Raw genomic sequence first — 14,360 nt, forward strand, 5'->3', positions numbered from 1 at the left:
GTAGCATTCACATATTAACGTATGCATTAACTTATGTAGGTATTATGAAATTGATTCGATCGGTAACTGTGCAATGTGTCGGTAAGGGTAGTATATAGCTTTAATAGTTTGAAAATTTTTTATAAGATGGCGCTAGTTCTATATTCCTTCAGTGTAGGAGGGATGGCAATGCTCGGCCTGGCACCGCAGTGTTACTCGTGTTGTGGCACTGACAGAATAAATACGTCTGTCAGTAACACGGGGATTGGCAAGTGGTGGGTGTGCAAGCATTAATAATTAAACATGGGTGGTGAGTCAAATGAATTTTAATTGATAATTTCCTAATATACTGAACTATCTCTGCTCGATTTAGTTAGATCGATAACACAGCCGGCTAGTATTGACCTAATGACCTTCAAATAAAAACTCACGTCTCCCATATCAGAGCCGGCCCTGCTATTTTTCTTCTCACCCACTTAACGTTTCGCCAATTAGAAACCGATGGTGCCAATTATACAAAGGATAAGCCGGTATCCAACACTTCAGATAGTATAACCGTTTTTCTTGTAATATATGATAAACATTTCTGACTCGCGCATTTAAACGGGAAGTACGAAACACGCACGCGCTCTGAAATCCTAATAAGCCTTACAAGATATTAAAATTTTAAATCTTATAAGCAGTATTGATGAAAATAGCCGACATTTTGGACATGTCAGTGCCTAAGGGCTCTGGTATACGTTTAAAATGGCGACTCCAATTTTTCTTAGAATAGTCACTGAATACAATTGCTTGTTTTTCGTCTGAAACAATAATATAATATTACGTTGTTGTGATGAAGGTTTATCTTCCAATTACTCAATCGTACACTTAATATGTAAACTAGTTATATAAATAATGCATGGGGCTATCGGGATTTGCGTTTTATGTACATCCATAGGATATTCAAATTTACATATATTAGTGAAATTTCTTTTAACATACTTGCCAGAATTTTGTGTACTCTTCTCTCAGGCTATTCTTATCGTGACTTTTGGAGGACAGTTATTAGTCTACTGAAGTATAATGTTACACGTGCGGCAATGATATGTCTGTCATATTCATAGTACATAGAATTGTGCTTAGTAAACGTTGCTCAGCTAATATAACATCGAAAAGGATATTTTATTATAACCAAATCACCTAAATGAAACGCGTGACTAGTTTTTCTTGTTTTCTTCTATTATTTGTTCTTAGCGAAGCCGTGTATCTACGTAGCCATGTCCAATTTTAGTCAATTCACGACTGGCATCTATTTCGAGATACCGAAAGCAGTCAATCCAAGATTGTCTCGTTACACGAGTCCAGGATGCTGCCGTCGACAAATATATCCTGGAGACCCGTTCTAATTTCACGTTACGGTATTTATACCGGGGCCAGGGCCTCTCCGTGGAATTGGGTTGTCAATTCCACCCTTTGTATTACCATTGCCAATGATGCGTTGATGTACTAACACAAAGTGTCACCCTTTCATTTTCTATAGTTCCTGGGTTCTTGTACCAACCGGCACGTTTGCTGAAGTCATTGGAAACAAATAAGATTGAAAAACCGGTTGGCATTCCATAAGGGCTGTCGGCCCGCCACCACTGTACCAAAATAATATTGAATATTTCTCTTTCTTACTCTCTTGAATAAATTTCTCTGGAAAACAACATAAAATGAACAATCATTGATCACATCCACAGTTCGAAAAATTTAATAAATTAAAAGATTTAGAAGAAAATCGACCGATGGAAGAAGAACAATATGGTCCTTGATTTAATTACAGTAGTCAGTGCTTGACCTAAGACAAGGTGTGTATGCATGCATTTCACACAAATGGGAAGCCGGGGCTGCTATTATAAGCCGACCGGTGTGTATAAATATAAACCCGTAGAGCGATACAACGTCGCCGGTACTCTAGCTCTCAGGTTTCTTCCCCCGTATCATAATATATACTGGCTGTCTATATCTCTGTCCTATCCTTCCTTTCTCTTTTAGAACTCTCTTCATCTCCTCATCCTCTCTCGCTGTTAGCATCTTCGCTCGTGGATAGTGGAGTTGATAAAAGTGTCTATTTTTAAATACCGAACTTCGTTACATTCGAGAGACGTATCGAGCATTACAAGATAGTCTGTCTCTTCAGTTCCTTTCTTCGTTCCTAGGAATTATTCAATCTCTACAATTTACCTTCAAGCTTCACACAAGCACTCTGGAAGCACGAGTGACAGTGGCTGACATTGCCACACTCGTAAAAATTCTCTGATTGGACGTAACCCCATGGAACGATGATCATAATGATGATCATGACTCTGGCGAGGCGGGATTTTTGCTGATAATTTTACTGATAATACTTCTTCCTCCACTTGCAATACTTATTGACCCTGTTCAAGGAGGTTCCTGAAATTCTTAAAATTTTAGTTTGTATTTAATTATTTCATTTATATCGTACTCGTAGATAGTGCACGTGCACTGGCATGGTATATCTAACCGAGCGGGATTCTCAGTTGATGGTAGACACAACCAGTGTCCATATTCGCTAGACTGATTCCACGTCATGAAGACTCGACCCTTCTTGCTCTTGGTAGTCTCTGCAGACTATGCATAGCTCTGTGGCGACTGTTTTTGAGAAAACCGGTAATAGAAATCTGATCTTCTATCCAGTCGTTGTCCTCGCCTACCGTTCTGTCTCGACAACTTATGACTCATTGTATCTCCTGATTTTCTGTCGCTTTGCCGTTGACGACTGTACCTTAATTGACATACGTAACAATAATAACACGAGCAACAGAGAGCTTGACTTAGATTATACTACACTACAAAATCACTTGATAACCAAATGGATTAGATTCGGGCTGCCTTCTGAAATTTACTACCAGTACACGTGAATTCTATGCAGGTAAGTAGGGAGATAATCATACTACGATACAATCAGCGTGGATACTGGCAATGAATTTCTAAACGTGTCTTAGATCGCACGGAAAAAAACAATAGTAATCTGATAGAATCAAAGTAGTAAATGTTAGATAATACATTATGCAAACTTTAGATAATAGGTTGCGTAAGTTTTGTAAATTCACAAGCTTTTACTCGAGTGTATCAGTAAGTTGTCACCAAAGACTGGAAAAATAATGTAGATTAACAAGTGTGTGGCAAAGTAACAACAGACTCGCATTACATGCGTCAGGATTCGTTGATAGATTTGTACTTGAATATACCTGTGTAAAATGAGAGAGTACAGTCGGAGCGGATTTCCGATTGGAATTTCAAGGCGTGTCCGGACATACATACATAATTTGAAACTCATACCTTTTCTGCTTAAAGCGAAGCTGCCGCGTCCCTTTGCTTTGGTGGTATTAAAGGCATTGTCTCTTTGTCATTTTTTCTCTTAGTCTACAGTCACTTCTTGAACTCCTGCATGGATGAATACTCAAACTCGTAAGGATGCAATATTTGGATTTTGCAATACTGCGGGAAAGGCGTAAAATACGTTGGCGACAATCTAAATATATATAGACTGACTTTTGGTACTTTGCCAAAATTTCTAACGCGCATGATACCCTCTCTTTCTCTTTCTTTGGCACACACAGTCTCGTTCTTGCCACTATGCGTATTTTCCGTCTCATTTACTCCTTCCCTTAATGTCTGCAACGAATATTTTTCTTTCATGCTTCTCTGTTCCCTTCGTCGCCTCTTGTCATTGGCATTCCGCGCCGTCGGCGTCGCGCCGGTTTCTACTTCTTCCTATTCTAAAGAGGTTATGCACGAAACAATCTAAAAGAAAAAAAAAATGGATAACCTTGCGGTAATGTAATTCGTCTTTAGACGAGAATCTCATTTTCTCTCTATCTCTCTTATAATATTATAATATGATAACCTACTTGATGACGATACCTCGTGGGTTAGGATTCCTCAACGTTATCCATGGTGGCAGGGAGCGAATGAAATATTATGAATCTATCTTGTCACAGTGAACGGCGAAAATGAAGAAATACATGCTTGTACGGACGCTATGACAGTGTCATTCTCCCTCGAACGCGATTCGATAACTCCTTGAACTCCATTACCGTCCATTGACATAATTTAGCTGATTTATCGGATCAAGGTCGGCATTACGTAATTACGTTATAAAAAGTCATGTGTCCAGAGCGTTATTCCGTTTATCGATGCTCGTTATTATTCAATTAAACGACGGATAGCGCTTTGTAATTATTAAGTCGTAACCACCTTTCAAAGTGATACGAAACGTTCGTAGATATTTTGAATTGAACGAGACCGTTAAAAAGGAAGATGGCCGCCTGCGTCCTCGATGTATTTCCGTTGTCAGACACGTAGATTTATTTTGTATTTTTTTCTGGTTTAACCACGGTTTAATCTGTATATAAGATCGTGGGTTTAACCATCAGAAAAAATGACGCTAGTAAGTGCGTCAGTATATTGAATTTGTTATTTTTTTTTGTTGAAAAACTGCCAACAGAAACACTAGCTTTATTTCGATCACTGATATCACGCTGTGATATTTGTCCGTTGAAGAATGTAAGGGCACGTGGGTGGAGTAGTACAAGAACGTAAGTGCGTAGAACGTCGGGTGGAAGAGATATTTTGGAAAACTTGAGAATTCAAAGATTCCGCAATCGTCTTTCTTGTTTACCAGGCAGGCAATCCTTTAAAAAATAGGATAGACGTATGCGTCCATACGTTAATTCTCAATGGCGTTTTCACCCTCGCATTTAACATCTCAGCCAACCACAGGCCGATCTATGTATATACGATGGAGGCGCGTGCACATGAAAATAAAACATGTAAACTACGTATGAAACTAGCCTGGCTCATGTCCAATTATTTTCTAGTAGACGGAATATCTTTCCTTGGATAAAATTACGTAGATAGGATTCGGTACTACGTCTATTGAAATGGCACGTGGTCCATTGCCGAATTTTGAAATGATAAATGTTTATATATGCCGTTGAAGAATTTAATGATAAAAAGAATAAGATTTCCGTAACTCGACATACTTTTCTTATCTAGAATTATCTTGAAATAATTCTTTTGGAGATTAAGTAGGCTCCTGTCCTTGATTGAGAAATAGATAATAGTTATTTAATCGAACGGCGCATTCCTTTTTTCGTTACTTTATTAATATGCTGCTTTTATTATTTTTTTAGGGTTTGCGTGGGTTACTCTAGCCACCAATGATTCGTACTCTCTTGGCGCCCTCGTCCTGGCCCATTCTCTGCGCCGGGTCGGCACCAAACATGAGCTCGTCGTTATGGTCACACCAGGGGTCACGGAAGTGATGAGGTAATTTGAGATGAAGATATTTTGAAATTTTAAAGATGAACGTAATTTTAGAAGCTCTCGACATGCAGAGAAATAATGAGATGCCTGCAAGTCGTAGGAGTATATCCTGGATGTATTCTCGTGCGCTTTGCCAAACTGAATCAATGCCAAGGAATTGAACGCAGTGACGTTCTTGACATTGGCAATGCAAATCTGACTACTTCTGGACTACGCACTTGTTGCTTGTAAACAGATCCATAGACTTACATTAATGAATATGAAGTAATATTATACCCAACAAATGTATAACAAACCTTTGATATTCCATCTGGGAGGAGAATCACACAAAAAAAGTAGAATTAGCTGAACCACTCCTTCGGTTATATTAAGTTTCTTTTGTACGTGTAGCATCGAATTTCTGCTTTTAGAGAAAAATTGTCCGGGGTATTCAACCTGGTCCAGGAAGTAAATGTTTTGGATTCCAAGGACGAGGCAAATCTGGCTCTGCTGGCAAGACCGGAACTAGGCATTACCTTCACGAAGCTTCATTGTTGGCGGTTAACTCAGTACGATAAATGTGTGTTCATCGATGCTGATGCACTTGTACGTATATAATGTTAAAGATAAATATTTTAAAATTATCACAGTAATGAGAATGATTTAGTATTAACATGTTTATTATTGTATACAGGTGATCAGAAACTGTGATGAGCTGTTCGAACGAGAAGAACTATCAGCAGCACCGGATGTTGGCTGGCCCGACTGCTTTAATTCCGGAGTGTTCGTGTTCAAGCCGTCGCAGCAGACGTTTGCATCCATCACTGCCTTCGCAGCATCCAAGGGTTCCTTTGACGGCGGAGATCAGGGCTTGCTTAATATGTACTTCAGCGATTGGGCTCATAAAGATATATCCAAACACTTACCATTCATTTACAACATGTGTTCCACTGCTACTTATTCGTATCTTCCAGCATTTAAACAGTGAGTAGATTTTCTTTTGTGATCGATGAACTGATTGTCAATAAGTTTTGTTCTTTTTGAAGATTCGGTGATGATGTCAGGATCATCCACTTTATCGGCATCACTAAACCATGGCTTCAGTACTTTGATACTTTGACTGGTGTCGTTCAACCACCTCCTGGATCTGGACATCTTCAACCTTTGCTTCAGATCTGGTGGAACATATTCTGCGAGAATGTTCATTCTCAGCTGTCACCTGTCATGGTGAGTGTTCTGCATTCAATATGAAGATACTTTTATTTCTCTCCATTTACAAGTCTAATAGTCCATGCGACATAAGATATCAATAGTATATGTGTGTTCGTTGATTTTGCAAGCCTAGCTATGAATACAGGATTATTAATAGGACTTGCTCCGAGGTAAGATTTAAATGATATTAATACTGCGTAGGAAATAGGTGTAGAAGTTTTCTTATGCATTATCAAATTAGTTTTCTTAGTTAGGTTTTAGTAAATAATAGTCAGTGGTAGGTATATTAGTGGTTTAGTGTTAGTCTTTGTAGGCAGTTAACTTATGCACTCTGATCGAATATGGAAAACTTTTAGGTATATGTCAATGTACTTTGAACCCTTTGTCACATTCCTAAAAATCCTTTATTTTGTCATTGTTTTTATTCTTTAATACCACACTGGTTATGTGGGATATGTTTACTTTTATTAATAACACACTTCTCTTTGGGACGTCCATGGGGTTCAAGGTATATTGTCCTCTTCGTTAGTTAATTTTTTGAACCTTTGCACTTATTTATATTCTCATTTGTACATATTAAAAGCTGTATTAACATAAGGTGGCTAGTGCGACTTTTTTTTTTGCATTGCTCTGATATGTTACTAAAAACAAAATTTTTTAAATGATCAGCCTCTTCATGAAAAACTATCTCACGGTCACTAACTTATTAATCATCATTAATACAGCTTTTAATATTTGTGTTCTCTATCACTTTGTACAAATATACATATATTTATATTCTTTATTTTTTGCTTAGATTGGTCAGTGTCTATTTTTGTTCTATCTTTTCTCTCTTACACTCTGATACACACTCTGTCTCTCTCTCTTTTTTTACTTTCTTTATTCCTATTTTCGTGTTTGGCATGATATTAAAAAAAAATGCAAAACGAATGAAAACTAGCGTGGCATCAACGGCTCCATGCTTCATTAATAATGCTGACTTTTAACTCGAGAGCAATCATCATATGCTTGATATATGACATACATTGATAAAAAGTAGAAGAAAATAATAATTGGATGGAAGCGTAGAAAATGAAAAGCAATTTGAAGAAAATGGACACTGCCACGCTAGATTGTAACTAACCGACTGAGTGTGCATTTTTCTGTTTTTTGGCATGATGCTTGCGTAGGCCAGCAGCACTTTGGCACCAATTTGGCACAAATTCACCTTTCAACTTCCCGCACCTCCACAATCTTATCAACCCCATCAAACTCATCCTTTGCCTTCCTACCCCGTTTATCACGAACCCAATGACGAGACTTATCTGGACTATAGACCGACCAGCCCTAAGGAACCGGACTTTTCGGAATTTAAAGATCCTTGGGAGAACTTTCAGCATAACAATGATTATTTGGACATGAGACAATCTAATCAGAGTCAACAGTATTACGTCGACTGTGCCGAATGTCGTCACGAATACGCACATCAGTATCAACAACAACAACGGAACAACGATTCGGAATATATTCCTCCGGATAATCAGTATCAGCAGGAAGCTGAAGTGAAAGTTTTTCAAGAGCATAATTGGCAGGGACAACAGCATATATCTGATTATGATAAGAATCATGAAGTAAATTGTTCGAATCGTCAGCAAGGAAATAACGAGGTTAAGCAGGAGCCACAGCCGCAGCAGCATTCCTACAGTCACCATGTCGAACAACACAAGAATTATTGGGATGCCGAAAAATATGGGGACGAGCAGTCTCGTAGCTATCAAGAGTCTCAGAATCATCGTGTGCAGGAGGAACACCGTCATGACAATCAGCAGGAACACGCTCAGCATCACAATTTCAATGTGCCCCAGTATCATCACCAGGAGCATCATCATGATCATCATAATCAAGACCATCACCATCATCATCAGCAAGAGCATCATCATCACCAAGAACATCATCATCGCCAAGAACATCATGATCAGCATCATCAGCAAGAACATCATCATCATCACTACCACCACCAAGAACATCATCATCGCCAAGAACATCATGATCAGCATCATCAGCAAGAACATCATCATCATCACTACCACCACCAAGAACATCATCATCGCCAAGAACATCATGATCAGCATCATCAGCAAGAACAACATCATCATCACCACCACCACCAAGAACATCATTATCAGCATCATCAGCAAGAGGATCATCATCATCATCAAGAGCATAACCATCACCATCATGATCAGGAGCATCAGAAACATCATCAAGAGCATCATCATCAGTATCAACAGCAAGAGCATCATCATCATCATAATCAGGACCATCATCATCATCAGCAAGAGCATCAAAATCATCATCATCACCATCATGAACAACAGGAACATCAATATAGTCATAATCACTCTACGAACTTGCACTATCAAGAATCCCATCAGGTGCACAATCATCCCAGCAATGAGCATCATACAACTACCCATTGTAGTAACACATGCCAAGAGAATTATTGGCATAACGAGCACAACAAACACTTACAGACAGATACTCCAATCCATTCAGATTCCCATGAATCCAATTTATCCTGTACAGATCCTAAAAGATTAGCGACCCAATCAGATACGACCATTGGGAATCAGCTAGAAAGCGAAGACGTAAGTAATCCTAGCCAAACTTATTTTCAAAATGAAAAAAGAACGCACCAATAGATTTCCTTTCGTTGTACCAGAGTGAGTCTATCGTCGTGCATCAAGCTGTTGTGTATCAGTAACGTTAGATCAGGATCTATAAGAATGTAACAGTAATGGAATAATCTACCTCGATAAATCATAGTGATAGATCAACATAGTTATTGATGTTAAACCGAGACGTACATGTTACTTATTTCCTGAAAAAAGCTTTTAAGTATTTTTTCTAAAATGCACAGGCCGGTCTAGCTGGAGCTTTGGCTAAATTGACGCTTGGAGAAGCCAGGAATCCTGAACAAGTCGCTCTGGAGGAACACATGAGAAAGCAGAGCTGGGAACAAGGTCAAATAGATTACATGGGTCGAGATAGTTTTGATAACATTTGGAAGAAGATCTGCGAGACACTTTCTTCGGTAACAGGAAGTCAGAAAACTCCTGAAAAGGTAAGATAATCATTAGATCATTCCCTGCTTTATTCATTATTATAATATAATTTTTGTTGCTCGTCCTTCTCCTTAGGATCCATCGACGTCTGAGGTACCTAAGGAGCCTAAAGAAGTGGCGTCGGCACCTAGTGTGGAGTCCAAGGCAGAAGCTGCGGTGGAATCTTCACCTGGTAAATCTGAATTCTATTGTAGAGAATAATTGATTAAGAGGCTAATTAATTTGAGCAACGGAGGATAACGTTCGGTTTTTACAGTGGTCATTAATTAATGGATCGATTATATTATAAGATGGGCGGTTGACGGTAAATATCGGGAGATTTATCTTATCTGCGAAACGTGCTTCCTGATAATTATTGGAAGCACGCTGTTATACCGTTTATATTCTATGTGCTCAGCAAAAGCAATTAACTGTATCAATTTCTTGTTTTGCGATCTTTATCTTATTTTTTATTTCCATTATTAGTTATTCTTAGCCATTCTGATCCTAATACTCAATGGGTGGCTATTCATAATATTGTACAAGTTTTTCGCATGGCATTTAATTCCATGTTGGGGATTTCATGATGCGAAGCCATGTTTTTCTACCTACTATTTTGTTGTTGTCGTTGTTGTTGTTGTTGATACTATTGAATTAAGTTTGAGTGTTTGACACAGGAGCAGAGGACAGCAACTAACAGACCATGGCGCCAATAGCACTGCTGCGTCTTGTATTGTCGTTTTGCTTTAATGGGGTAAATATTTTAAGAGCTCACAACTAAAAAAAAAAAAGAGAAAAACAAAAGAAATGATCAGTGTAAGCTCTGCAACGATTGTGTGCCTTGCTTTTATAAAAAATAATAAAAAATACAGTTTATCGAGAATGCATTTTGTTGGCTGTCCTTGTTGGCATTCCTTTCTGCACAATTCTGTCTTGCATTTTGTGCTAAACATTCTCATCAATCTTCATTGCACATGAGATACACTTATTTTCTTATAAGTACAACTCTTATATTCTTGCGTTTTCTTCTAGTGGCTTATTATTGGTTTTGCTAATATTTAATTTGCATGCTTTTGAAAGTTTCTGCATCTCCTGTATACATGTAAACTTGTCATTTCATTCAGTTCCTTTGATTTCTTCTCAGTAACACAGAAAGCCTCTGTTGAATGATTATGCTATTGATCTTATATATTTTTTTTTTCTTTTTATACGCTTAAAAAGCTTCTCACTAACACGAGCACAAAATTACCGGCAATTACAACCTCGGTATTACCACACGGCAAAATTAACTGAAATTCATTCGATGTTTTATTATCATACACGCCATTCGATCAATGTACTGTAATAATGTTATTTAATATCTTTTTCTTTATTTATTTCTCTGTCGCGTATTTGCTCTTTCACATTTAGCACTGGATATCGACACCAGAGTATTTCACGTACACCTTTTTTCTCCATCTAACTCACTTAAAGTGTTATGTATTTGTTGTTAGCCAAGAAAACAGGACGTAGTTCACATTACTTCTTATGTCTTTTATTGCAAGTTTCGTTGGAAAAACTTATTTTATTTTTAAATCTTTTTCACGCACTGATTACATTTTTCTTATAATCGTCCTGTTTTCTATTTGGATAGATGTACAGCAGTTTCTACATATTTGTCTTGACACTATGTTTAATGTATATAGCTGTAGTCACGGAAGCACTGGTGGAAGAAAAAGTCATCGAAAATGTTGCTACTGAGCTGGTCTCTACCGAGTCTAATATCCAGGAACCGTCAGTCATCAAGGAAGTCGAGGAACCTTCGGCACAATCCATCAAGGAAGAAGCTCCTATCGAAACTCCAGAAACAAGTCAAGAAGTACCTTCCGTCGACGCTTCCTTACCAAGTCAGCAACCTATTGTATCTTCAGAGATAGAGAATATTCTTGAACCATCATCAGTTACTGGACCTTCAACAAATGTACCTGAACAACCTTCTTCTGAGCAACTAGCAAAATCACCTTCACTGACAGTGGCTATTAAACAACAAAGCGCATTGGTAGCTGTTCCTGAACCTCCTAAGGCACCTACGGAACCTGAAGAGCAGTTGGCACCACCATCGCCTGTTATTCCACTACCGGATAAGCCAATTCTGATTCCACAAGAGCCCAGTGCAGGAACCGGGGAAGAAGCAGTTTCCGCGGTCAAGGAATCTGATTCTACGGTAGTTCTAGAACAAGAAAGTGCTCCTGCAGCAGTTTCACAGAAGGATACTGCCCCTGCAGTTGTTTCTGAAATCACTCCAATGGTCCTATCTGAACAGGCAACGGTGCCTGATCAAGTTCCTCAAGCTGCGGTACCGGAACAAGTTCAAGTTCCCATTGAGTTGGCTACTGAGGCTGTACCAGAGACAACTCAGGAAGTTGAAAGGAGTGTAGAATTAGCCACCGAAGCTGTGCCTGAAGCTGTTCCGGAAGCTGATAAGGAAAAACCAGAATTAGCTACTGACGTACTTTCGGAGTCCGAACCAGTACAAATTGAAGATCCTCCTCAGGAAGGCACTGCACTCGTAGAATCTCAGAGTTTAAAAACTCCTACTGCTGCGTCTGACTTGGCTTCAAATAGTCATGTTCCTATCCAGATAGCAGAATCCGTTGTCCATGCTGTTTTAAAAGAATCTGTGTCCGAAGAAGAGAAACCTGTCACAGAGGAAGTACTTTCTTCCATCGTGGCTCCTGTTCAGGAATCTGCGACAGCTGTGTCGGAAACTCTTGTGGAACCTAAGGAGGCATCTAGAACGGGCGACATGAACGGCGATGTATCTGTTGTCAATAATGATTTACATACCGTAGCACCTGTAGCTCAAGAATCCAGTGAAACAGTAAAGGTTGACACACCTCTAGAAGCCGAAGCGCCAAAGACATCCATTGCAGTCGAAGAGACGGCTCCACAGGAAGTACAAAAGCCAGTAGTACAAGAAGAGGCAGTCAAGCAGCTAGAAGTCGAAGAGGCTATAGAACCTGAATCGAAAAAATCTAAAGAACGTGAAGTTGAACCGGAAGAAGTGTCAACTTCAGAGGAACCATCAGCAGATGAACCCTTGACGCCAACCTCAGAATCCCCCAAATCACAATCATCTTCTCCGCCGCCAGAATCACCAACTGTGGAGAGTCCAGTTAGACCAGCTAGAACGAAGGAATCAAAAGTTCCAGGAACACCAACCGTAACAGAAGCAACACCACCAACAAGTCCACCGATAGGAGCATCAGAATCTTTAGAGACTCCTCCTAAGGTCACTAAAAAGGTTGTTAAAAAAGTAACAAAGAAAAGCACCGACGAACCCCTCGAAGGTGATGCTCCAGAAGGTTCAACTAAGAAAGTAGTGAAAAAAGTCGTTAAAAAGGTTGTCAAGAAGCCTAAGGAAGGTACTGAGGAGGCATCAGAGACCTCAAGCAGTGCTGAGAAGCCAAAGAAGGTTGTTAAAATTATCAAGAAAGTAACAAAACCAACGGACACCTTAGAAGTCGACAAAACCGTACCCGAAACTCCACCAGCTGCTGGCAATTCCGAGGCTCCAGTCCCACCAAAGAGGAAAGTCAAAACTACTACGACCACGAAGACGACGACTACGACTACAACTAGAAAACCCGATCCAGAGCCGTGATTGAATCACGCCGTGACAATAATCACTATTGCACTCAGTACGCAACGAGGGGATTCCCCTTTGAGTGACATATCGACTAGACATTAAACACCAACGGTGACAAAACTAGTCCAATATTAGTTTTTGATACTTTTAATAAATCATAATTCGCGTCGCTAATTGTAATAAAGTCCAGTCAATATATCTCAAAATGGAATCTCAATCGTCGTGTATATAGCACAGCTATAAATCATGGTTCGCACACATCCTTATTTATATGCCATTTTAATCCTAATATAACTTTTTCTCTTATTCAATCTTCCTCTCTCTTCAGCACTACCAACACTTAGTTTTTAAATTCTTATTTCTTTTTCTTTATATAATTTTCTCGTATCGATTACCATGCATCCTTTATACCGAGAATTAGCAATCGCTTTTTATACAAAACATACATGTGTGTCCTTCATTCGTATATACAATCATTTTTTTTTTTAACACCATAACATGTACAATTATTATTTTACTACATCCTCGTACAATATATATACATATATATAATCTGTTTATTGATATTCTTCACCGTTTGTTTAAGATACCCAAGACTGATGTCTTAGGAATGCAATATGTTCACCAGCCCTGATCTTTATGGTAGCTCCTATCTGCTTTGTAACGTTTTAATCTTTATTCCTTTTTCTAATTATTTCTGTTCGAACAACTTTGACATTGGTATTATCAATAAATCAGATGTCACGGAAGATTATATAATAATTATTAATTATAAGTAATAATAATAGTCCAGCTCGTTAGGAATTTCTTTGTTAAAATTCAGCACATGAAGTGTGGCACATATGGCGGCTAATTTTTCAAACGTCCTGAAAGAATAGCGAGAATTTCGAGGATTTGATTTATATTATTATTACTATGCTATATTACCGTATTTATTAACAATTAACCATCTGCATGTTACGTTACGTTAACACCATTATTATAATACCGTTGAGAGCCTTTTACAACTAATTCATCATGTCACAGTCCCACTTGATAACGTGTGGATAACGCGAAATCATATAGTCTCATTGAACTCACGTTCTTGTTGTGTATTCTTATATTGTTTATCTAAGTAAAAGTGTTTTTTCGATATCCATCTACTTAATGAATATATTCTTTTC

The 14,360-nt window shown here is 38.5% G+C and overlaps 1 protein-coding gene and 1 long non-coding RNA gene across 15 annotated transcripts; one reads left to right on the forward strand and one right to left on the reverse strand.

Annotated features, from left to right (window-relative positions):
• The first annotated feature begins 138 nt into the window (after positions 1-138).
• On the forward strand, positions 139-14,339 carry LOC107268311 (glycogenin-1). Of its 8 annotated transcripts, none has more exons than XR_003059843.1 (10): positions 139-289; positions 5,163-5,298; positions 5,706-5,880; positions 5,969-6,258; positions 6,321-6,501; positions 7,656-9,113; positions 9,386-9,589; positions 9,666-9,762; positions 10,247-10,323; positions 11,255-11,535. XR_003059843.1 is itself a non-coding variant. In XM_025085621.1 (10 exons), the coding sequence occupies exons 1-10, from the start codon at positions 283-285 to the stop codon at positions 13,210-13,212; spliced, it is 4,122 nt and encodes a 1,373-aa protein (XP_024941389.1). In that variant the 5' UTR covers positions 139-282; the 3' UTR covers positions 13,213-14,339. The 8 variants fall into 8 exon arrangements, 5 of the variants coding, with proteins under 5 accessions (XP_024941389.1, XP_024941390.1, XP_024941388.1 ...); XR_003059844.1 differs by having other exon boundaries at positions 10,253-10,323; XM_025085621.1 differs by lacking the exon at positions 10,247-10,323 and having other exon boundaries at positions 7,656-8,400; positions 8,785-9,113; positions 11,255-14,339.
• LOC107268315 lies at positions 1,492-5,694 on the reverse strand. Of its 7 annotated transcripts, none has more exons than XR_003059856.1 (5): positions 3,879-4,454; positions 3,307-3,771; positions 2,489-2,749; positions 1,785-2,405; positions 1,492-1,659 (listed from the first exon to the last, which is right to left on the reverse strand). It is a non-coding gene; the product is annotated as an uncharacterized LOC107268315 (long non-coding RNA). The 7 variants fall into 7 exon arrangements; XR_003059853.1 differs by having other exon boundaries at positions 2,188-2,405; positions 3,879-4,451; XR_003059857.1 differs by having other exon boundaries at positions 1,492-2,071; positions 2,188-2,405; positions 3,879-4,451.
• Positions 14,340-14,360: the final 21 nt, after the last annotated feature.

The sequence above is a fragment of the Cephus cinctus genome, unplaced genomic scaffold, assembly GCF_000341935.2.
Source record: "Cephus cinctus unplaced genomic scaffold, Ccin1 Ccin1_scaffold0515, whole genome shotgun sequence".
Lineage (NCBI taxonomy): Eukaryota > Metazoa > Arthropoda > Insecta > Hymenoptera > Cephidae > Cephus > Cephus cinctus.

Bases quoted from the DNA above. Each gene is read 5' to 3' on its own strand.
- LOC107268311 (XM_025085620.1), top strand. The intron at 5,881-5,968 runs GTACGTATATAA...TATTGTATACAG, and splicing joins TCATCGATGCTGATGCACTT to GTGATCAGAAACTGTGATGA. The intron at 9,590-9,665 runs GTAAGATAATCA...CCTTCTCCTTAG, and splicing joins GTCAGAAAACTCCTGAAAAG to GATCCATCGACGTCTGAGGT.